The 25,992-nt window shown below is 37.1% G+C and overlaps 1 protein-coding gene across 4 annotated transcripts; it reads left to right on the forward strand.

Annotated features, from left to right (window-relative positions):
- Positions 1-5,456: 5,456 nt before the first annotated feature.
- On the forward strand, positions 5,457-25,686 carry LOC131520445 (NXPE family member 3-like). 4 transcript variants are annotated; one of them, XM_058744686.1, is made up of 9 exons: positions 5,463-5,598; positions 9,129-9,199; positions 13,011-13,081; positions 21,316-21,720; positions 21,829-22,244; positions 22,334-22,410; positions 22,576-22,779; positions 24,478-24,815; positions 24,909-25,686. In XM_058744686.1, the coding sequence occupies exons 2-9, from the start codon at positions 9,145-9,147 to the stop codon at positions 25,101-25,103; spliced, it is 1,761 nt and encodes a 586-aa protein (XP_058600669.1). In that variant the 5' UTR covers positions 5,463-5,598; positions 9,129-9,144; the 3' UTR covers positions 25,104-25,686. The 4 variants fall into 4 exon arrangements, with proteins under 4 accessions (XP_058600670.1, XP_058600669.1, XP_058600668.1 ...); XM_058744685.1 differs by lacking the exon at positions 5,463-5,598 and adding an exon at positions 8,457-8,594; XM_058744687.1 differs by lacking the exons at positions 9,129-9,199; positions 13,011-13,081 and having other exon boundaries at positions 5,457-5,598.
- The last annotated feature ends 306 nt before the right edge of the window (positions 25,687-25,992 follow it).

The following is a 25,992-nucleotide window of genomic DNA, read 5'->3' on the forward strand; positions in this document are numbered from 1 at the left end:
AAAAATAAAAATAAAAAATAAAATAAATTACACACACGCACACACGCATGTTTGTTTTTGTGAAAAGTGGGGACATCCCATAGGCGTAATGGTTTTTATACTGTACAAACTGTACGTGCTATTGTCCTACACCTACCCTACACCTAAACCTACCCCTTACAGGAAACTTTCTGCTATTTCAGATTTTCAATACACTCCATTCTGTGTGGTTTATAAGAGTTTTGAAAAGTGGGGACATGGGGTAATGTCCTGAAAAGTCACCTTCTCCTGGTAATACCTGTCATACCCTTGTCATTATACAAATCTATGTCCTGATTTGTCACAAAAATGCGGTAGCCCCTCACTGCAGAACAAAGGCGCATGCATACACACACACACACACACACACACACACACACATATATATATATATATATATATATATATATATATATATATATATATATGTGTGTTACAGTTATTAATAATAAAGTTTCACTCACTGATTTCAGAAGATGGCAGCAGAGAATCACTTATTGGCTCATTCTACCCACTAGCCTAAGTTTTGCTGTGGTACTTTTATTTGGACATAATAAAATCACTATTATAACATCTGAAATCATATTTTGTAAAAGTTTACCACTTCTTACTGAGGTATCAGTTTTTGCAATCACACACAGTCAGAAAATGTCAATTTAGATTAAGGGAACATTTTTAAATTATAACCAAAGTCCATTTGAGGTCAGCCTAAAAATGTATAGAAATATTAATTAAAATAATAATAAAATTGAATAAATAACTTTGACAGGCAAAAGGTTTACAACTCTAAAGTATTTTGTTTAAAAATATATATTTTGTAATTTTATAATTCAGCCTAATTGATTGATTGTGTGTGTACAGGTTTAATTTTTTTAATTTTTAATTGTGGGGACCAAATATTCAGATAAGGAGCAAATAAGGAGTAAAACCTGAATTTTTGACATTTTAAGACTGAGACTTCTGGCCCACAGTCGGGCTGAATGTGGCTAAATGTGCCGTTTCTCAACCAGAATCGGGCCAGATCCACAGATCCAAAACCAAGCCAAATCTGGCAACCATTACTGGGCCAGGTCGGACCTGGCTCAATTCTGGCAAGCCGCTGCCAGCACACAGCCGAGTGAGCCGACACTCAGCCGCATTCGGCCTGATTCCACTGGCTAGCTGGGATGCTGGTGACCAGCATGGGATGCTGGTGACCAGCATCAACAGCAAGACCAGGCTGGTAGACCAGCATCACCAGCAAGACCATGCTGGTTGACCAGCATCACCAGTAGACCAGCATCACCAGCAAGACCATGCTGGTTGACCAGCATCACCAGCAAGACCATGCTGGTTGACCAGCATCACCAGCAAGACCAGTAGACCAGCATCACCAGCAAGACCATGCTGGTTGACCAGCATCACCAGCAAGACCATGCTGGTTGACCAGCATCAGCAGCAAGACCAGTAGACCAGCATCACCAGCAAGACCATGCTGGTTGACCAGCATCACCAGCAAGACCAGTAGACCAGCATCACCAGCAAGACTATGCTGGTTGACCAGCATCACCAGCAAGACCATGCTGGTTGACCAGCACCACCAGCAAGACCAGGCTGGTTGACCAGCATCACCAGCAAAACCAGTAGACCAGCATCACCAGCAAGACCATGCTGGTTGACCAGCATCACCAGCAAGACCATGCTGGTAGACCAGCATCACCAGCAAGACCATGCTGGTAGACCAGCTAAACCAGCACCAAACCAGCATATACCAGCATAGACCAGCACCAAACCAGCATATACCAGCATAGACCAGCATAAACCAGCATGGGAATTATGCTGGTCTATGCTGGTTTTTCCAGCAGGGAGTCTTCACCACGAAAAGTCTGCCCTGACAAATAGTCTAACAAGCATTTATATAGTTCTTGCATATCATTTGCATTGATCTCATTAAAACCTCCCATAACCATTCTTTCTGTTACTGCTTGTAACTGCCTCCTTCCTCTCAGACAGGAAGCATGACTTTTTATGTCAGAGTCTGCACAAAGTAATGTCAAAAGTTCAAAAGGAAATATTACAACATCTCTAGATAGCAAGCGTGTCTAGTTCTATTTTAAACTATAGGAAAAAAATTATGACATCTTTTTAAAACATAAGCAACACATAAGCCTATATGTCTAAACCACAATATAACACCTCTAGCAGGTGTTAAGAGCATCTTATGCCACGGTTTGCTAGAAACTCCATCTTGCATATCATTGCAAAATGCATCCTCTTGCTTTTAACCGTTATGTTACAAAATAAGCATAGCAACTACATAACCGTTAGACCTACAAGGTTATCATCGTCAATGGTTTCAACACTCATATTTTTATAACAGGAGTCTAGAGTTTCACTGTCTCTAAATCATTTGTTAATTTTTGCAGTTCGGCTGAAAAATCACATAACTCAATCATCTCCTTTATCAATTTCATTATTCTCTTATTTGTCGTTTCCTGTTTTCTCATCAGTCTCAATATTGCCTTCATTTTGAAGATGATCTTCTGGTCCTCTCGCTCTCTCTTGGGCCCGTCTGCGATGCTCCTTCTCCTGTTTCTTGACCTCCCTACTCCAGTCTCTTTGTATCCCTTGAACTAAAAAATCATCAAAATCAACTTCTATTTTATCTGTTATTTTCTTCACGTTCCTGTTAGAGGATTGGTCAGGGAATCGCATATCAGATGAATTAGAGATTAATTCTACATGGGTATAAGTATAATCTCTAATGTATAGTTTTTTTATTATTACATTTAATTTAACAATTATAAATGTTTTAGTGTGTACCTTAAGTTATTGTACACTCTGTTATTTTGAATACCCTCAAATGAAAGCTGGCAAAATTAAACAATTAAATCTTATAGCTGACATCACTTCCTTGGAAGGAAAACAACTTTGTAATGTGAGTAAGATCCTCTGTTATTTAAATTGTCTTATTTTATTTATTTTATCTTTCCGGTCAACATCAATATATTCCACTCTGTTATGGGAAATAGAAAGTCAGCAGAAATTCATATTTTTCTAATTAAAATGTTAAAAGCCATGCCATTCTTTATTTGATAAAACTGACTTTAGCTCAGGTCATCCACACTCTTAATGTCCACCCTGTTATAATAAGCCTCTCCAGACCTGTATTCATTAGAATGGACATCAAATGGTTTCTGGCTTAAAACAATTATTTTATATATACAGGTGCTGGTCATATAATTAGAATATCATCAAAAAGTTGATTTATTTCACTAATTCCATTCAAAAAGTGAAACTTGTATATTAGATTCATTCATTACACACAGACTGATATATTTCAAATATTTATTTCTTTTAATTTTAATGATTAGAGCTTACAGCTCATGAAAGTCAAAAATCAGTATCTCAAAATATTAGAATATTTACATTTGAGTTTGAATAAATGACCATCCCTACAGTATAAATTCTGGGTAACTCTTGTTCTTTGAAACCACAATAATGGGGAAGACTGCTGACTTGGCAATGATCCAGAAGACGAACATTGACACCCTCCACAAAGAGGGTAAGTCACAGAGGGTCATTACTGAAAGGTGTGGCTGTTTACAGAGTGCTGTATCAAAGCTTATTAAATGCAAAGTTGACTGGAAGGAATAATTTGGGTAGGAAAAGGTGCACAAGCAACAGGGATGACCGCAAGCTTGAGAATACAGTCAAGCAAAGCCTATTCAAACACTTGTGAGAGCTTCACAAGGAGAGAACTGAAGCTGGAGTCAGTGCATCAAGAGTCACCACGCTCAGACGTCTTCAGGAAAAGGGCTACCAAGCCACTTCTGAACCAGAGACAACGTCAGAAGTGTCTTACCTGGGCTGTGGAGAAAAAGAACTGGATTGTTGCTCAGTGGTCCAAAGTCCTCTTTTCAGATGAAAGTAAATTTTGCATTTCATTTGGAAATCAAGGTCCCAGAGTCTGGAGGAAGAGTGGAGAGGCACAGAATCCATGTTGCTTGAAGTCCAGTGTGAAGTTTCCACAGTCTGTGATGATTTGGGCTGCCATGTCATCTGCTGGTGTTGGTCCACTGTGTTTTCTGAAGTCCACAGTCAACGCAGCCATCTACCAGGAAATTTTAGAGCACTTCATACTTCCTGCTGCTGACCAACTTTATGGAGATGCAGATTTCATTTTCCAACAGGACTTGGCACCTGCCCACACTGCCAAAGGTACCAAAAGCTGGTTCAATGACCATAGTGTTACTGTGCTTGATTAGCCAGCAAACTCGCCTGACCTGAACCCCATAGAAAATCGATGGGGTATTGTGAAGAGGAAGATGCGATATGCCAGACCCAACAATGCAGAAGAGCTGAAGGCCACTATCAGAGCAACCTGGGCTCTCATAACACCTGAGCAGTGCCACAGACTGATCGACTCCATGCCACGCCGCATTGCTGCAGTAATTCAGGCAAAAGGAGCCCCAACTAAGTATTGAGTGCTGTACATGTTCATACTTTTCAGTTGGCCAAGATTTCTAAAAATCCTTTCTTTGTATTGGTCTTAAGTTATATTCTAATTTTCTGAGATACTGAATTTGGGATTTTCCTTAGTTGTCAGTTATAATCATCAAAATTAAAAGAAATAAACATTTGAAATATATCAGTCTGTGTGTAATGAATGAATATAATATACAAGTTTCACTTTTTGAATGGAATTAGTGAAATAAATCAACTTTTTGATGATATTCTAATTATATGACCAGCACCTGTGTGTGTGTGTGTGTGTGTGTGTGTGTATGTGTATATATATATATATATAATTTTTTATTTTTATTTTTTTTGTTATAATCTGAGTAATACCTGGTTACTCACTGGTCTCCGATCCGAACCGTCATCACAATCCTTTCTCAAGGATCTGAATGCTAAGCTTAAATATTAAATAATTAATATTTTGCTTGGTGTCTTTGTGGATTTTGGTTCATTTGCTGTTGGCTGTAAGGACTTTTGAAATAACTGAAATATTTTGGTGAAGTGTTACGGAACTGTAATTGACAGACCTGGAACTATGTACTTCACAGTTGTGCTTTTAATGGAAATTTAAAGTGCCCCTATTATGGATTTTTGAAAATTACCTTTCATGCAGTGTGTAACACAGCTTTAAGTGAATGAAAACATCCTGCAAAGTTTTAAATCTAAAAGTGCACCGTGTATAAAGTTATTGTCTTTCAAAAGAAAGAGTCGACTCCGAGTCATGAAAAGGAGTCGTTTTTAAAACGAATCTTTAGCTGTTTCAAGGTGACGTCAACATGAAACATTAGCATATTTATACCCGCCCACTTGTTGCGCGCGCAGACCCGGGAAAACTTGAACCTACCCTCCTTCAAACACGTAGTGGATTCCTGATCTCGATTCCTGTGGAGAAGCCTGTGAGTGCGCGCCCTTCCCAGACCGGATTTGAAGTGCGATTGCGTCACACGACACTACAAAGGCTGTCCCAATGTGAAGTATACACACTCCGCATTCCAAGGCCGATTGCGTCACCGCAGCGCGACCAAGGCTGCCGTAATTCGAAAGCGACTTCAAATGCGGCATCTCCCGATATCTGCAACAGTTGAGTTTTTTTTCTCTCTCCTCTTTCTCTCTTTGACAAGGTGTAAAGGTGTACCAGTGATGTACTGATTTTTGTTGGACAATTGTACTTTGCGTATGTGAAAATATAATAGCACTCTGAAGTAAAACCCTCATTTTCTTGTGCATTTATTTATTTTGTGGTTGTAAAGAGTGCAAACTTATTTTGGTTTGTAACAGGTGGCTTTTAGAGCTTATCTGGGATATTTTAAATATTGACAGGCCTACTCTTGTCTGGCACCCGAACACTTCAATTTAGTTATTTACGTATTGATTTTAACTGTTTTCTAGAGCCAAATACCATTACAGTAATTGTTTATTGGACAAAATGATAGGCTATTAAAATCTCTCTTAATGAGTTACGAGTGTGTTGGCTACCTTATCTATAAATAAAGACTTTAGACTGTGGGATAGGAATATTAAAATCTGAATTTAGGAGGTGGAACAACATGATGAACACAGACCGACTTCACATTGGACACTTTTACCATTAAATGATATGGTAAACCTCCCTTGGACTATTACTTTCTCAGTTACATGTCTTCAAGTGTATGCCTTCAAAAAATGAAATGAAGATTGAAATTCAAGAACAACACTAAAGTTATTTCTACTTCTTGCCATTCATTTATTAAGATAATATAATTAAAATATACTTTAATACATTTGGCCAGCCAAATTATTTATAAAATTAATATTGTCCACTTGTCGATTTCAAACGACATTCCTTTATGATCAAACATCTATAGCCTCAATGTCTATAGGCTAGGTAATGCAAAACACATTACTGTTACGGGGCTGACGAGACGTGAGACGTGCGGATCCATCTGCAGACTTTTATTGACAAGAGACGTGGTCATAACAGGCAGGGTCAAACAGTGGCAAACAGGTATAACATGGGCGAGACAGAGTAAACGGAGACAAGTGTGGGTCGACGATCGGTTAACAGTATCCAAAGGGGCGAGACAGGAGAGGTAATCCAAAAACGTGAGCGATAGTCCAGGCAGGGGAAAACACAATCCGACAAAGGCAAGGCAAGACTAGGGAAACTAACGGGGCTCTGTAGGGCAGCGATAATGCATACAATACTCGGCAGTGACGGAAGGAAAGTCCAGGGTTGAAATAGAGTGTGTGATTAGTGAGAGCTGTGTGTGCAATCAGTGCAATTGTAATATGTGACAGCTGTGTGATCTGTGCGATGGATGATGGTGAGTGAGTGACCTCTGGTGGTGAGTGAATGGAAGTACAGACCAGATTCGTGACAATTACAATGTCCCACAAAATACTAATAGGACATAGAGAGCACATAATCAGATCATAACACATGGGCTGCTTTAACCTTTAATAAATCTCACAAAATAAAAGTAAGAAACAAAAAAAAAAAATTATAAAAATAAATCTTTTCATTTTGTTGTTCATTTGGGCAACATTTTCCCCCTCTTAAATACGTACACTGACAGGCGTATAGATTATTGTATTGTAGCTCATTCTGAACCTCCCAGTGTTGTCTATAATAATTTTTCTAGTCGCAGATGCTTTTCAAATGTTTTCTTCATGCCAAGCTGTTCTGCTCTAAAACTAAGGTCAGTGATTGTACACATTATTTTACTAGAACTACTTAGCTGCTGTATTTAAACTTTGTACTTGGGTGAGAGAGAGAGAGCTGTACTGAGAATGTTCCTCTCTCACAGGCCAGTGTGTTTGAAGCTGTGCAGGTCCTGAAGAATCATAGAGATACCGACACTGACAGAGTGTACTTTTATGGATATTATGAGGGACCAGGACCAAATAAGACCAGGTTGAGTGAAACAGTGAAGTGAAGTGTAATGTGAAGTGGGACAAGAATAGACTACTAGAGATTACGGGAACTGGAGACTGTTGCTGTGAATACAATGATTCCCGTACCAGAAAAATTATTTGATTAACTGAATACTTGATTTATTTAATGCACTGATGCAAGGCTGTATGACAGACAAACATGTTCTCTTGGCAGGAAGCAAAGTAATTTATTTATTATGTACTAATAAACATGTATTAATATAAATGGAGATAAGAGCATCATCAAAATTTTTAATTCCCATGGAAATGAAACTGTTAGTCAACAGTTTAACCCAGAGGAATAGTACAGTATAGGGATGCAAATATGCTTGGAAATGTGTTGCACAAAAACGGAGGAATTATTTTCAGACCTTAAGACAATGAAGTCAAATAAAATCTCCACAGTTTAGCAAACTCATAGCTTTGTTACATAACTTACACACTCCAGTTCCAGCCGGCTTTTTCCTGAATGGTATGTAGAGATCTTTGTCCAATTAGTTTTTTTTAAATCTGAAAAACACTGTAGTAATACCCTGCCTGTTATATTACATTATTTAGACTGTATTTACAGTACACTGACCTAAGTCGATATGTCAATCCCTGAATTTCGTTTTTTTAGGTATGAAAGTATGTCTTCAGATAATTTAACATGAGTTACAGAAAGCTAAATTGTAATTTTGTTGTGTAACCTCTCCTAATGAGTTACAAGTGTGTTGGCTACGCAGATCTATATAATATAATCTCTATAAACCGGATGAAACAGGATGACTCTTGTGAGATATAATCTTCCATATTTTCAGTTAAGGACACGTAGCCCATTTTCAATGGCTATTGTAAATGTTATGCAACAGCAGGTGGCATTGTTGTCTATACTTCGAGACTGTACCTGGTTTGAGGAAAGCCAGAGCTTCATGAGCATTATAGGATGAACCATTTCCTTCTTTCAGCAAATCAGAGAAGTCATGTAACTAATTAATATTCATGAGCCAAGGCTCAGATAAGGATCAGATAAACACTGACAGGCTGAGACACAGACTTCACATTAAAAACATTTAGCCTACCATTAAATGAAAACGCCCTTGGAATATTACTTTTACAGTTAGGTGTCCTCAAAAGTATGCCTTCAAAAAATAAAACGGAGCTTGAAACTCGGCAACAAAACTGTAAGTTATTTCTGAATACTTTAAGCCATTTTGCTATGGACATAATATAAATGCATATAACGTTAATTTATTAATTTAATATTATATATTTATTCATTTATTTGGCCGGCTAAATTATTTGTAAAAGGTTTATAAAACTAAAATAGCCCATTTTAAATGACAGAAGGGCACATTTTTTCCTCAAATATTCAAGTATAGTCTAGGTCCCACAAAATATTTGCCTAAATAGGACATATGGAAACGATCGCAGAAAGCAAATAATCGGATCAGAACACATGAGCCGTTTTAACCTTTAATAGTCTCAGCAAAAGAAAGAAAGAAAGAAGGAAAGAAAGGAAAAAAGGAAGAAACAGAACAAGAAAAAATTTTTTTTATTTTGTTGTTCATTTGTTCACTTTTTTTTTTTCTCCAATTCAGCATTGATTTTTACTGAAATACAAAAGTCCCCGTCTTGAGTATGCTAATTTGTTAACAACCATATAAATTTAATTGTGTGTAATTAAATATAAAAACGACAACATACTGCTTTTACAGTTCACAGGGAAAGATCATGTTTACGGAGGTTTTTTACTGGCCTGTGTCTACTGGTAATCACGTGTTTTCTGGTAAGTTCATTAAAAGAAATGTTCGTCATATCTGTATCTTTTAATATGGCTGTATTTTGTTCTATAAATCTCATTAAGAAATTAATAATGCAATACATTAATCAAATTAAATGAGATGTAGGCTACAAAATATCATATTGCTAATGTAAAATTGTGTAAATAATTTGACAACAAGCGTCCATTGCGCTACATGCACTAGTGTGTAAGTTATTGTACTGTAGCTCATTTTGAACTTCTCAGTGTTGTCTTTAATATATTTGTAGTCGCAGATATTAGAAAGATAGCTACTTGTTTGTCTCAGATCCTTCACAATTTGCTTTTTTAGCGTCTTGTTATATATTCTGCAGATTTTATGATTAGCTCATAAACATAAGGTGTTTCCACAATTAGCTCATAAACATAAGGTGCATTTTTGTTTCAACTGTACCCATATGGTGTACAGTTGAAACAATACCATGGTACAGTTGAGACACCCATTCTTAATGCTCTAAAGCTGGCTAACCAGTTATTGCAAATGTAATAAATTACAAAATTACAGTTTAAAAAATTACAGTTTAAAAATAAATGTATTTGTTTGCTTTAATTCAGATTCATTTAAACAAAATAAGAACAAATATTTAACACTAGAAAAGATATGGCACACAGTACAAATGTAAACTAGTAAAAATAATAATACACACCTGTATATTCTATAACCCTACACCTAAACCTACGCATCACTCGAAACTTTCTGCATTTTTACATTTTCAATCATTATGTATGATTTATAAGCTTGTTTTATCATGGGGACCTAAAAAATATTCCCATAAGCTTAGAATTTACTGGTATTATACTTACGGTGACATTTGGTCCCCATAACGTAGGTAATACCAGTACACAAACACACACAGCCTCTGAATATGCATTTTATTTTATATGACTGAACTGTTACTGCATACATAGCGACCTATAAGGGGTGTATCAACTGTACCCACTTTACCACCTAGTATATTTCTTAAAATGCTATGTAAACCTTTTAACATTCATATTAGAAACTGTGTCCATTAATAATAGACAGTTGAAATATCACAAATATAATTTTTTAACAGAATTTGCGTAGCATATGTGTAAATGTGACTTAAGAGTCACATTTACACATATGCTACGCAAATTCTGTTAAAAAAATTATATTTGTGATATTTCAACTGTTATCCTGTTATCACAACACTGTACAACTAAACAGCATGTGAAGCAATAGGACACCAATCCGGGTACAGTTGATACACTGTGTCTCAACCGTACCCCACTGACATGCTTGCACGTTTCTCCAGATTATGAAAAGAACTTGCATGGCACAATGTCATAAATATGTCTATTTTTAGAGCACAGAGTAACGTTTGCTATGATATATGTTAACCTTTTCAGTGGTGAGTTTAAAATATTCCAGCGGTCCCCCCAGAGTGAGTTTTTTTTAGGCGACCGTTATTTTAGAACGTTTTCCCTTAATGTTTCCATGGCGACGCGTCATGATTGTCACGTGACACACCGCGGCCACAATAACACTGTATGACAGATGGATCGCTTTTATTTCGTTTTTCCTTTCTTATTCAAAATATTCATAAACTTGCTTACCATATAATCAACTATCTGATATTCCGATTCACAAATATGTGCAAATGAGTGTGTTTTATCGTTTAAAAACAGTTCTAAATGATCTTGATCGTGATCTGTAATGTGAGATATGGGCGCCGCCATGTTTGTTCGCGCGGCAGTTCAGAGAGTCCGGTCAGTCGATTTACATCACATAAATTCATCAATTTCTCGCGAAATACATGCAAGTAAGTGGCGGGTGAGATGGGAGGAGAATACAGTGAACTTTATAGTTACTTACACTATGTGTATTTGATATTAATAAAACATATCTGAAAATTATATTTGAATGGATTGTTATTGCTGCTTCCATAAACATCTGAGTGTATTTTACGAACTCTAAATGTATTGTTTTACTAGTACTTATGTGTATTTAAATGTCTAAAGCATAAAATAAACATGTGGTTAAAAACACTGCATAGATGCGATTATATGACAAGTGCAGCTGCATCTCAGCGTCAGTCAACGCGCGAAAACGCAGTTTGAATTTGGCAGTTATGCGACGTCACCGAACGTTCTAAATCCCATATGTGGGACCGTACTCCCAGCGGCACGGAAATGAAAATCCCATATGTGGGACCGTACCGCTCAAAAGGTTAATGTTAACGATCATAAAATAATAATAAGCTATTCATTGTGGAAGGGACATGGTGAAATGAAAATCTCACCTTGGGGGGGAAAAAAAAAAAACTTTTGCAGATATCTTCAGAGTGGAAAGACGCACACATTTCAGATTTCCCACGATCAAAGAGAACACTAATACACGTGTGGAGCAAAAAATCACGGCTCGGGGTTCTTGTGTACGCAAGATATTTAAGGTGTTTCAACTGTACACATGTCTCAAATGTACTAAGTCTACCTATTGCCAATACAATTTAGCGCAGTAGCGAGCTCTCTTCAGAAGGAACACAAGTGCCTGTCTGACAATGAGTGTCGCGTATTGAATAGGCTATAGGCGTTGACTGCATTCCAAACGAAATAATGCCTTCATGTGACATTTGTAAAGATAAATAGAAATACAGCGGAGACGATCGTTGCAACATCTAGTAAAAATGACATTCTATTCGGTATGTCCCCAGTAGCATAGGCGTAAATCCCGGGGGGGACGGGGGGACAGGATCCCCCCATCTGAGGCTTGTCCCCCCTAAAAATATAATTACAAGCGACTCTGTGTATTGAAAATAACATAATGGACATATACTTAAAATAATTGTGTGAGTAAAACAAACGCAAAAAAACGTTTTAAATTCAGAAATGTTTTGATTCCCCCCTCCCTTTCCTCACAGTGGTTTGGTCCACTGCCTGCTTTCCTTCTTTACCGATACACACACACACACACACACACACACACACAAAAACACACACACACACACGAGTCCCGGTGGGAGAGAGCAAGTTATGTGTAAGTAACTTCCCAGCAAACACAGAACGTTCCCCTAACGTTAGTTTTTGGTTCCCGTTTGGTTATTTTTTTGGGAACCAAATACTAACGTTAGGGAAACGTTATTTTTAGGGTTTTTTTGGTAACCATAAAATAACGTTCCCAGAACGTTTGCAGGGTGGTTATTTTTAAAATAACCTGAAAATAACTTGGGGAGAACGTTCCCTAATGGTTAGTTTTAGGTTATTTTTTTGCAACCATAAAATAACGTTCCCAGAACGTTGCAGGGTGGTTATTTTTAAAATAACTTAAAACAAAAATAACTTATAGAGATCAATGGTTAGTTTTAGGTTATTTTTTTGCAACCATAAAATAACGTTCCCAGAACGTTGCAGGGTGGTTATTTTTAAAATAACTTAAAACAAAAATAACTTATAGAGATCAATGGTTAGTTTTAGGTTATTTTTATAACCCTGTAAAACTATCTTTCCAATGAAAACGTTTCAGATGACATATGAAAACAATTGCAGAAAGCAAATAATCGGATCAGAACACATGAGCCGTTTTAACCTTTAATAGTCTCAGCAAAAGAAGGAAAGAAAGGAAAAAAGGAAGAAACAGAACAAGAAAAAAAATAATAATTTTGTTGTTCATTTGTTCACTTTTTTTTTTTCTCCAATTCAGCATTGATTTTTACTGAAATACAAAAGTCCCCGTCTTGAGTATGCTAATTTGTTCACAACCATATAAATTTAATTGTGTGTAATTAAATATAAAAATGACAACATACTGCTTTTACAGTTCACAGGGAAAGATCATGTTTACGGAGGTTTTTTACTGGCCTGTGTCTACTGGTAATCACGTGTTTTCTGGTAAGTTCATTAAAAGAAATGTTCGTCATATCTGTATCTTTTAATATGGCTGTATTTTGTTCTATAAATCTCATTAAGAAATTAATAATGCAATACATTAATCAAATTAAATGAGATGTAGGCTACAAAATATCATATTGCTAATGTAAAATTGTGTAAATAATTTGACAACAACAAGCATCCATTGCGCTACATGCACTAGTGTGTAAGTTATTGTACTGTAGCTCATTTTGAACTTCTCAGTGTTGTCTATAATATATTTGTAGTCGCAGATATTAGAAAGATAGCTACTTGTTTGTCTCAGATCCTTCACAATTTGCTTTTTTAGCGTCTTGTTATATATTCTGCAGATTTTATAAGTAGCTCATAAACATAAGGTGTTTCCACAATTAGCTCATAAACATAAGGTGCATTTTTGTTTCAACTGTACCCATATGGTGTACAGTTGAAACAATACCATGGTACAGTTGAGACACCCATTCTTAATGCTCTAAAGCTGGCTAACCAGTTATTGCAAATGTAATAAATTACAAAATTACAGTTTAAAAATAAATGTATTTGTTTGCTTTAATTCAGATTCATTTAAACAAAATAAGAACAAATATTTAACACTAGAAAAGATATGGCACACAGTACAAATGTAAACTAGTAAAAATAATAATACACACCTGTATATTCTATAACCCTACACCTAAACCTACGCATCACTCGAAACTTTCTGCATTTTTACATTTTCAATCATTATGTATGATTTATAAGCTTGTTTTATCATGGGGACCTAAAAAATATTCCCATAAGCTTAGAATTTACTGGTATTATACTTACGGTGACATTTGGTCCCCATAACGTAGGTAATACCAGTACACAAACACACACAGCCTCTGAATATGCATTTTATTTTATATGACTGAACTGTTACTGCATACATAGCGACCTATAAGGGGTGTATCAACTGTACCCACTTTACCACCTAGTATATTTCTTAAAATGCTATGTAAACCTTTTAACATTCATATTAGAAACTGTGTCCATTAATAATAGACAGTTGAAATATCACAAATATAATTTTTTTAACAGAATTTGCGTAGCATATGTGTAAATGTGACTCTTAAGTCACATTTACACATATGCTACGCAAATTCTGTTAAAAAATTATATTTGTGATATTTCAACTGTTATCCTGTTATCACAACACTGTACAACTAAACAGCATGTGAAGCAATAGGACACCAATCCGGGTACAGTTGATACACTGTGTCTCAACCGTACCCCACTGACATGCTTGCACGTTTCTCCAGATTATGAAAAGAACTTGCATGGCACAATGTCATAAATATGTCTATTTTTAGAGCACAGAGTAACGTTTGCTATGATATATGTTAATGTTAACGATCATAAAATAATAATAAGCTATTCATTGTGGAAGGGACATGGTGAAATGAAAATCTCACCTTGGGGGAAAAAAAAAAAACTTTTGCAGATATCTTCAGAGTGGAAAGACGCACACATTTCAGATTTCCCACGATCAAAGAGAACACTAATACACGTGTGGAGCAAAAAAGCACGGCTCGGGATTCTTGTGTACGCAAGATATTTAAGGTGTTTCAACTGTACACATGTCTCAAATGTACTAAGTCTACCTATTGCCAATACAATTCTAGCGCAGTAGCGCGAGCTCTCTTCAGAAGGAACACAAGTGCCTGTCTGACAATGAGTGTCGCGTATTGAATAGGCTATAGGCGTTGACTGCATTCCAAACGAAATAATGCCTTCATGTGACATTTGTAAAGATAAATAGAAATACAGCAGAGACGATCGTTGCAACATCTAGTAAAAATGACATTCTATTCGGTATGTCCCCAGTAGCATAGGCGTAAATCCCGGGGGGGACGGGGGGACAGGATCCCCCTCATCTGAGGCTTGTCCCCCCTAAAAATATAATTACAAGCGACTCTGTGTATTGAAAATAACATAATGGACATATACTTAAAATAATTGTGTGAGTAAAACAAACGCAAAAAACCGTTTTAAATTCAGAAATGTTTTGATTCCCCCCTCCCTTTCCTCACAGTGGTTTGGTCCACTGCCTGCTTTCCTTCTTTACCGATACACACACACACACACACACACACGAGTCCCGGTGGGAGAGAGCAAGTTATGTGTAAGTAACTTCCCAGCAAACACAGAACGTTCCCCTAACGTTAGTTTTTGGTTCCCGTTTGGTTATTTTTTTGGGAACCAAATACTAACGTTAGGGAAACGTTATTTTTAGGTTTTTTTTGGTAACCATAAAATAACGTTCCCAGAACGTTGCAGGGTGGTTATTTTTTAAATAACCTGAAAATAACTTGGGGAGAACGTTCCCTAATGGTTAGTTTTAGGTTATTTTTTTGCAACCATAAAATAACGTTCCCAGAACGTTTGCAGGGTGGTTATTTTTAAAATAACCTGAAAATAACTTGGGGAGAACGTTCCCTAATGGTTAGTTTTAGGTTATTTTTTTGCAACCATAAAATAACGTTCCCAGAACGTTGCAGGGTGGTTATTTTTAAAATAACTTAAAACAAAAATAACTTATAGAGATCAATGGTTAGTTTTAGGTTATTTTTATAACCCTGTAAAACTATCTTTCCAATGAAAACGTTTCAGATGTTTTTTGTGTAATGACCTATACAGAGCCCTGAAATTCGTTTAAGGCAGCATTTATTAAAATACAGAAATTATATCAATTAAAACAAGTTTTAATTTACAATATTAAGCCAGGATTAAGCAGGGAGTGATAACAGAAATCATAACTTCGTTTGTTTCATCTTCATATACTACGTGCGCGCCTCTGATCCGCACGCGGCCACGCGCTGCTCCATGACGCGCTTTCATCTGAAGAGAGCCGAGCGCTCGAGTAATTTAAAAATTAACGGTCATTTCATTTTACTTGTTTACTCGTACTCGCTCGATTATCGATCTATTTATTGAATGATTACTTAAAATGAATATAGTTATGAGTTATGACAGTAAATATGATTTCGGAGGGATCTGACATGCCTAACGGAAGAGAACATGATGTTAAGCGAGAATTTTTTTGTTTATGGATCAAAAGAGGAGTGTCCCGCTGTACAAACTGTATACTAGCGGTAAGAAATGAATGTACTGATATCCTACTTTAAGTCAAGTAATTTTTTCTTATTTGTTTAATATCTGTGAATAAACGTCATATTTTATAAACCATACATTGTGTGAAGTAATTTTTATTTGGTGCTGAAGAAATAAAATATTGGTAACTTAGCTACCCCGTAATGGTCATATTTAATCTTACATATGATAGTTGATGTGCTCAGATTATTTTTTATTAATTAAACAATAGATAAAAACAAGATATGGCTTTATAATGCTGATTAGGCGTCCATACGGATAATTTCCATGCAATTTGTTACACTGGGTCGTGTGTGCTGAATGATTACTGACCTACAGTGGAGTGATGGAGTAAACAGGTTAGGGAAACGTTATAATAACGTTATACAAACAAAAAAACTAACGCTCTGGGAACGTTAGGATAACGTTATGGGAACGTTCTATTTCCGTTAAGAAAACTTTCCTGGCTAACCAAAAACAAACCATAAAAAATAACGTTCTGGGAACCAATAACTAACGTTCTGGGAACCAAGAATTGTTAGTAGGGTTAGGCTGTCAAGGCTATTTTATTCTTTTTAAACATCGGGTGAAATTATTATTTCTCTTTAATACAGATGATGCTGGATTATTAATAAATTAGTCATGACAAAAAATTATGACATCCGATGTATTTTCTATGAGCGATTATAAGGTTAACAAGCTTAATACCGTAGCTTGTCACCCACTACAACTGACATGATAAACCTGTGTGTGAACTGATATTAGGCTAATATTGTAGACCTGTTGGGTTTCGTTCAATATTATGTTAAGTGGCAGATCAGTGGGTTTAATGCGGTTGAATTGATGCGAAAGAGACGTAGGTTTCAGACGAAACCTAAAATATGGATGAGGCAAAATAATAATTATAATATGACCGGCGTGGTGAACCATGGAACTCATATTATCCTTACAAGTACAATTTTTGCTGTATTATTTGTGTCCCCTTCAAAAATTGCTCTTGAGAAATTTTACGTTTATTGTCCCCCCTTACTGTTAGATGAAATTTATGCCCCTGCCCAGTAGATAAGAAAATATGCCTTAAAACGCTGAACAGCGTAAATTTGAAAGCCGCCTAAAAAAGACATACTCAAAACCATTTGAACTTTAGGCATACAGAAATTGATGATGATGATGATGATAATAATAATAATAATAATAATAATAATAATTTGAAACATATATTGTTCAGCATTTTAAACCACCAAGAAAGAAAAGGTGTGTGTGTGTGTCAATTACTACATTTAATTTAAAAATTATAAATGTTTTAGTGTGTACCTTAAGTTATTGTCCACTCTGTTATTTTGAATATCCTCAAATCAAAGCTGGCAAAATTAAACCATTAAATCGTATAGCTGACATCACTTCCTTGGAAGGAAAATAACTTTGTAATGCGAGTCCTCTGTTATTTAAATTGTCTTATTTTATTTATTTTATCCTTCCGGTCAACATCAATATATTCCACTCTGTTATGGGAAATAGAAAGTCAGCAGAAATTCATATTTTTAAAATTAAAATGTTAAAAACCATGCCATTCTTTATTTGATAAAACTGACTTTAGCTCAGATCCAGGGCTGGACTGGTAATCTGGCATACCGGGCATTTTCCCGGTGGGCCGACGCACTGAGGGGGCCGACAGAATTTTTTTTTGTTGTTGTTGCCAAGGACCATCACGAGCAGCCAGTGGCCCATTGGTTTGTCTCCTCTATTGACAGCGTAATCCACCCAATGACAATGCGCTATAGACGGAGCCACGAAGTGTTTTGCTCCGCTTATATAAAGAACGCTTCACCCCAACTTCTTCCTCGTCGGCTTTTCCCACGTTTTCACAGCAGCTTTATCAAGAACAGGCTTGCCCTGCGGTGAGTGATGCGGCGTAAAGAGCCAGCAGGAGGAGGAGGGGAGAGCAGTTGAATCGGCTTGATCGGGACTCGCAACGGAGTCAGGCATCTATCCTGTGTACGCGCGCCATTAGCGCAGAATACACAAACACTTTTTAATAAAACGTAAATTCGTCCACCGCGATTTTCTGGCCAAGTCATGTCAAGTGTGTTCATAGAGGTTTCCATGGGCCAATGCGAATAAATCTAGATTTAAATTCGAAAAGACACGATATTGTCAGACCTGACGTTTTTTTATTATCCAAAACAACTCGATGCAATGATACATATCTACACTACCAGTCAAAAGTTATTGAACAGTAAGATTTTGAATGTTTTTTTTTAAAGAATTCTCTTCTGCTCACCAGGCCTGCATTTATTTTATCCAAAATACAGCAAAAGCAGTAATATTGTGAAATATTTTTACTATTTAAAATAACTGCTTTCTATTTGAATATATTTTAAAACGTAATTTATTCCTGTGATCAAAGCTGAATTTTCAGCATCATTACTCCAGTCTTCAGTGTCACATAATCCTTCAGAAATCATTCTAATATGCTGATTTGCTGCTCAAGAAATATTTATTATTATTAATGGATTCTTTGATGAATAGAAAGATCCAAAGATCAGCATTTATCTGAAATAAAGCTTTTGTAACATTAATACACCATTCAAAAGATTGGAGTCAGTATAATTTTGTTTTGTTTTTGGGAAAGAAATTATGGAAATTAATACTTTTATTTAGCAAGGATGCTTTAAATTGATCAAAAATGATGATAAAGACAAAGGATTTCTATTTCAGATAAATGCTGTTCTTCTGAACGTTCTATTCATCAAAGAAACCTGAAAAAACATTATACTCAGCTGTTTTCAACATAATAATAAATGTATTTTGAGCAGCAAATCAGAATATTAGAATGATTTCTGAAGAATCATGTGACACTGAAGACTGGAGTAATGATGCTGAAAATTCAGCTTTGATCACAGGAATAAATTACATTTTAAAATATATTCAAATAGAAAACAGTTATTTTAAATAGTAAAAATATTTCACAATATTACTGTTTTTGCTGTATTCAGACTTGGTTAGCAGAAGAGACTTCTTTCAAAAAAAATAATGAAAAATCTTACTTTTCAAAAACTTTTGAATGGTAGTGTATATCATATTATATATATATATATATATATATAGTGGTGGGCCACCAGGACCAAAAAATGCCAGGGCCGATTTTTTGACCCAGTCCAGCCCTGCTCAGATCATCCACTCTTTTAATGTCCACCCTGTTATAATAAGCCTCTCCAGACCTGTGTTCATTAGAATGGACATCACATGGTTTCTGGTTTAAAACAATTATAATATAAATACATAATTTTATTATTTTTGTTTTGTATAATCTGAGTAATACCTGGTTACTCACTGGTCCCCGATCCGAACCGTCATCACAATCCTTTCTCAAGAATCTGAATGCTAAGCTTAAATATTAAATAATTCATATTTTGCTTGGTGTCTTTGTGGGTTTTGGTTCATTTGCTGTTGGCTGTAAGGACCTTTGAAATAACTGAAATATTTTGGTGAAGTGTTACGGAACTGTAATTGACAAGACCTGGAACTACTTCACAGTTATGCTTTTAATGGAAATTTAAAGTGCCCCTATTATGGATTTTTGAAAATTACCTTTCATGCAGTGTGTAACACAGCTAAATGAAATGAATGAAAACATCCTGCAAAGTTTTAAATCTAAAACTGCACCGTGTATGAAGTTATTGTCTTTCAAAAGAAAGAGTCGTTTTTAAAACGAATCTTTAGCTGTTTCAAGGTGATGTCAACATGAAACATTAGCATATTTATGCCCGCCCACTTGTTGTGCACGCAGACCCGGGGAAACCTGAACGTCCCCTCCCTCAAACACTGTAACGGATTCCTGTGGAGAAGACGCTGTGCTCTGCACTGGGAGGGTAAATCCGTTAGGGTACAGTTAGGGTATGTCGAAAAACTCCCAACTCATTTTCTCCTCCAACTTCAAAACCATCCTACATCCCCGTAGAAGCACCGAAGCAATGTTTACAAAGTGAACGTGCAAGGAGGGCTAAACACCCTTTACAAAAAATAAATAAAAAGTAATTGGTAAAACAACGATGTAGTACGATTTTGAAGTTGGAGGTGAAAAGTGCTGGGAGTTTTTAGACATACTGTCTTGAACCGTTGTACACAGACAAAGTACGCATGCGCCTCTCAGAGCTAGACAAGACGAGCATTTGTGGTTAAAAAGTGTATAAACACTTTTTTATTTTTTTTTGAAAGAAAATTACAGATGATTTCGCTAGATAAGTTGTGACTGATAAATTATTTGCGACTGGAGAAAGGGAGACATGAACATCTTCGATGACATGGGGGTGAGTAAATTATCAGGAAATTTTTATTATGAAAGTGAAGCAATTCTTTTAAAAACTGTTGCTGTCATGTACTCTGTACTGTAGCATGCAAGATATGCATTTAGTTGTGTGTGTTGTGTTCGCTTCGTGCAGCTTGTAGGTCTCCGTCTAACAGCAATATCTGCTCGCTCGCAATTGTCTAGAAATGTGTCGATGAATGGTCAATGTTTGTCGTTGTTATTATTTGGAGTTCTGATAAAGAATAGAGCAATATGTTGGTGTACATACTGCAGTGCTTTATCAATTTGTTTCTGCATTGGGCTAACGCATATACCATGGCTGTTTGCTTGTTTACCACCGAGCTGTAGGCTAAGTGGCGATGGGCATTCCGTTTTTCACATGCGCTGCACACAGAAGACCAATCACAACAGATTGGGTCATCGGACCAATCACCGCAGATTAGCGTCACGCAAAGGAGGGGTTTGGAAAAATGAATCGTTGAAGGAACCGTTTGGGAGTAAAAAAAGGAAAAGGAAAAAAATAAATGCATATTTTAAGACAATGAAAGTTTTTTTTTTTTTGACTTTGCATGGATGTCAACCTGTTGTTGGGGACTCCCAAAACCAAAATATGAACCTTTCATAACCCATAATAGGGGCACTTTAAATTCAAGCATTTAACAGCCTTGTGGTATATTACTCTGTACAAATTATACCTTCTACTATTTAGTGTCCATAGTGAACTGAACTGACTAATCTGCATGATTCCCACACAGACAGAACTTTTGATTAATAATAATTTATTATGTATTTGTAGGTTGTATGGTCGTATATGGGTAATGAAAGGACGAAACACCCTCCACCAAACTTTTTGTCTCAGCACTTTGCAGGACTCTCTTACTCTCCAAACTCTACTTCTCCTTCAGCACTCAGTTCAGATGAGTCAATTATAAGCTCATTTTACTCTGAATTTGGAATCAGTTTAGATGCCTACTCCAGGTTACAGCAGGCTGTTTACTGGGCAGAGCCTGACAGATCAATCACAAGTGTGTCCATGAGTACTAGTCCAGCTCACACCACATTCATCATAGAGAACCTGAAAGAGAGCTACCAAATTGGAGAGGAGCTTTTTGTTACGGTGCATGCAAAGGATTTTGATAATAAATCCAAACATTACGGGGGTGACTTTTTTCAAGCCAAGCTGTTCTGGTCTAAAACTAAGGTCAGTGATTGTACACATTAATTTACTAGAACTACTTAGTTGTTGTATTTAAACTCTGCACCTGGGTCCGAGAGAGAGAGTTGTACTGAGAATGTTCCTCTGTCACAGGCCAGTGTGTTTGGGGAGGTGGTGGACCTGCTCAATGGCTCCTACTCTGTGCCTTTCCTCCTGCCGTGGGTCGGTGAGGCTCAGGTTGCTGTACGTCTAATTCACTCCAGTGAAGCTGTGCAGGTCCTGAAGCGTCACAGAGATACTGACTCTGACAGAGTGTACTTTAATGGATATTATGAGGGACCAGGACCAAATAAGACCAGGTTGAGTGAAACGGTGATGTGTAATGTGAAGTGGGACAAGAATGGACTAGAGAGTATGGGAACCGGAGACTGTTGCTGTGAATACAACGATCCCCGTACCGGAGAAACATGGCGCTGCCAGAGACCCAAATCACTGCCATGCAGTGCCCTTGTGTACCACTCTATGGGCGGTTATAGAAACCGTCTGACAAATAAAGAGAAGATGTTCATGTGAGATTAAATGTACTTATTTAATTTATTAATTTATTTAATGCATTGATGGAAGACAGTATGACAGATAAACATGTTCTCTTTGGCAGGACACAAACTAACAAAGGTATCAATGGAGATAAGAGCATCATCAAAGTGTTTTATTTCCATGGAAATGAAACTATTGGTATGTTGGTCAATAGTTGAACCCAGAGGAATAGTACAGTACAGAGATGTTGGGAAATGTGATGCAAAAAAAGGAATTAATTTCAAAATAAAAATAACTACAGTTTAGGCAAATTTTGGAAAACTTTCTTAAAGATGTTGCAGTCTCCATTTTCTCATCTTCCAGATGTAACAGAGAAGTGTCGTCCTGGTTTACACACTCCAGTTCCAGCCGGCTTTTACCTGAATGATGTGTGGACGTCTTTTGTCTGTAGCACCCAACATTTTACAACACAAAAGACAACAGAGTGCCTGAAAAACAAACACATCTACATGATGGGAGACTCTACTATGAGACAGTGGTTTGAGTTCTTTGTGAAAGCAGTACCAAGTGAGATAGGAAGCTGCTTACTGGTTAATTATATATTATATATCCAGTGTAATTGTGGGATCATATTTTTTGCTCTCACTCAATGAGTGTATTTACATGCACGTTCTTAAGCCGATTATGCTCAATATGTCATGTAAACATGGTAACCCGTTTTCTTTTATCGGAGTAAGGTCAAAAATGGCGTAAGCACAAACTGGTCGACACGGGTAGTTTTTTTTGCCCCTTATCCTGATTTCGCGCAGCATGTAAACACTTTCTGTCTGCTTATTGAAGTGCGCATGTGTGATGCGTGACGACAATGCATCGTTAGTGCAGATTTAAGTGAATCTAGACAGAGCAAACATTTTGCATTAAAGAAAGGAAATATATCACAAACATAGACTCTTTCATGATTCAGAAAATGATAAAAATGTGTTCTCTTATTGTGCATTAGATGTAGGAAGTGGTTCAGTCAAAACACTGCATTTGTAACTGCATGAGAGGATAATATACAGTGTGAGCTGTAAGTTCCCTATCGATACTTGCATCAGCATCAGTAACCGAAGTCGAAGGATCCTATGGCAAAATGCCCACTTATATAGGCAGATGGCCCCACCCATTCTGGCAGGCTCTGGTGGGCTTTGTCGCCATAGGTTCATGCAGCTCCATTGGTTTGCTTTTAATTCACTGCATGAACCAATTACCGTTCAGTTACACTGCGTTATTGAAAAGGCTTCAGTTAGAAAAAGGAGTTTTTTCCCCATAGCATCTTAAGCAGACACAGTACTCGTTCCCGTATCTCAGGGAACCGAGGTTATGTTAGTAACCGAGTACGAGTCAGATACGCAAATAATTATATTTTGAAGTCACTACAGGGAAATATCCTGATTTATTAATAAAGTTGTGTAAAAGTGGCCTACTTGCATTGTCAGGTTACTGATGTGCATGTAAACAGGGAAAATTGGTTATTTTAATAAGCTGATATTTGGGAGTAATCAGCTTCCTTGGGTTCACTGAGCACATTTACATGCACACCAGTAAGCTGATAACTCTCAAATATCAGCTTATTAAAATAACCAGTTTTCCCGGTTTACATGCACATCAGTAACCTCACAACGCAAGTAACCTGTGTAAACATGACTTCATTAATAAATCAGGTTATTTGCCTGTAGTGACGTCAAAATACAATCATTTGCGTATCTGACTCTGAGTGTTCCATACATTTGTCAGTTGTGATGTTAAATTAAGCTTGCAACATGTCAGTGGGAAACTTACAGCTCATATTACCCTCTCATGCATTTATAAATGCAGCATTGTGACTGAAGCACTTCTACTTCTGCTGCACGAGATGAGAACACATTTTTATCATTTTCTGAGTCATGAAAGTGTCTGCTTTTGTGATGGCCTATATTTCCTTCTTTCTTTACTGCCAGACGTTTGCTCTGTCTAGATGCTCTTAAATCTGCACTACCAATGCGTTCCTGTCATGTATCACACATGCGTACTTCAGTAAGCCGACAGAAAGCGGGTTAATGCGTTTACATGCCGCGCAAAATCAGAGGCAAAAAAACTACCTGTTGTGACCAGTTTATGCTTACGCCGTTTATGACCTTACTCCAACAAAAGAAAACTGGTTACCACATTTACATGACCAAGTGCGTTTTCGGCTTAAGCATAATCAGCTTAAGTGTGCATGTAAACGTGCTCAATGTTTTTCAGCCCTGGAGCAGATGAACCTGCATGTCCAATATCAGTCAGGGCCGCTCATAGCAGTGGATGTTAAGAACAACATTGACTTACACTGGAGGGCTCACGGCATTCCTCTGCGCACTCGAAAAACAGCAGTTGCTGATTTGCACTACATCAGTAATGAGATCGATGACCAGGCTGGAGGACCCCACACAGTCATTATATTCAATCTGGGACCCCATTTCACCACGTACCCTCTGAATTTCTACACCCATAGAGTTTTGAGGATCCGCAAAGCTGTTCTAGCATTGTTACAGCGGGCGCCTGATACTACCATTATAATCAAGACTGTCAACACTGGCTATAAGGTAAGCTTATACAGTATCATGTGTTCAAATACAAGAATACCACTCTGTTCTTATGAGTTTAAGATTGATATTGTTTTTCTGTTTATATAATAGGATATCTTTGGCAGTGACTGGTATTCTCTACAGTTGGACAGAATTCTGCGTTGGGCTTTTCAGGATGTTGGTGTTTATATTCTGGATGTGTGGCAAATGACGGCCTGTCACTACAGCAAAGAGAACATTCATCCAGGCCCTGTCATCATCAAAAATGAGATTGACATTTTACTCTCTTTTACTTGCCCTAAATAAGGATGTCAAAGCCCTCTTAAAATTTTAAGAAGCTTCACCTGTTCACTTGTGTTCCTTACTTCTCCGTCTGCGGCTCCCTTCAGAAATTGTGAAATCTTGGAGCCTCCCATCTTGCCGTGCTTTTGTTTTTCTTCTGAAATCACAGAACAGTTATCAATATTTGTTTACCATGAGAGATCAAAATACATTTGAGCTAGATTCAGTTAATTGTCCCGCTGATGTAAGTGACGTCACCGATTAACGGTACAGTGTAGGCTATATGTTTAGGTTAAATAAATAAGCCTATGTCCAATCACCCACTGAAATATTACCAGTAAAACTTTTACAGAACTGTCAAAATCTCTCATCTACACATAAAGATGTGAATAAAATCCCAAACTTTCAAAAAGAGCTGCTGTCTATGGAGTTAGCCTATCGTTACGTCCTCTGAAAAAGGCTAAGATGCTAACGGACTTGTTCGAAGACACTAAACCATTTCTATGAACTAATTTCACCATAAACGAGTCAAATACAAGCAAGAGAGGTGTCAGGAATAGCTGTATTTAATATTTGTGAGATTTTAGGGACTAAACTTACCGAAAACAGTAAAAACAGCAGCGAGAAACGGAGCTTCCTGCTTGTCAGTCGTTGTGTTGCCGCTCCGTTTCCATGGCAATTCCCTCCGCTCCAGTGTTTGAACGCGGCTCGAAAGTTCAGCACGTCACAGCCCAGATAGCAAGCACACTCGGGCCGATTCTGGCTGAAATGCGGTGTTATGGATCAACTGGGGACGTGCGCGTGCACGCTAATAGTTTTACCTGAGTTTCCAGCAGATGTTAGACCTCCACAGATTCGTCACAGGGAATTTTCAACGGAACAGATTTCAAAGCTTTCCACATTATTTGTGAAT

The sequence above is a fragment of the Onychostoma macrolepis genome, chromosome 15 (assembly GCF_012432095.1).
Source record: "Onychostoma macrolepis isolate SWU-2019 chromosome 15, ASM1243209v1, whole genome shotgun sequence".
In the NCBI taxonomy this organism is placed as follows: Eukaryota; Metazoa; Chordata; class Actinopteri; order Cypriniformes; family Cyprinidae; genus Onychostoma; species Onychostoma macrolepis.

What these genes read in the sequence shown, in the direction of transcription:
- LOC131520445 (XM_058744686.1), top strand. Translation starts at nt 9,145, where the DNA reads ATGTTTACGGAGGTTTTTTACTGGCCTGTGTCTACTGGTAATCACGTG. An exon ending in AATAAAGAGAAGATGTTCAT is followed by an intron (nt 22,245 to 22,333) that starts GTGAGATTAAAT and finishes TCTCTTTGGCAG; the next exon opens with GACACAAACTAACAAAGGTA. An exon ending in CCATGGAAATGAAACTATTG is followed by an intron (nt 22,411 to 22,575) that starts GTATGTTGGTCA and finishes CTCATCTTCCAG; the next exon opens with ATGTAACAGAGAAGTGTCGT.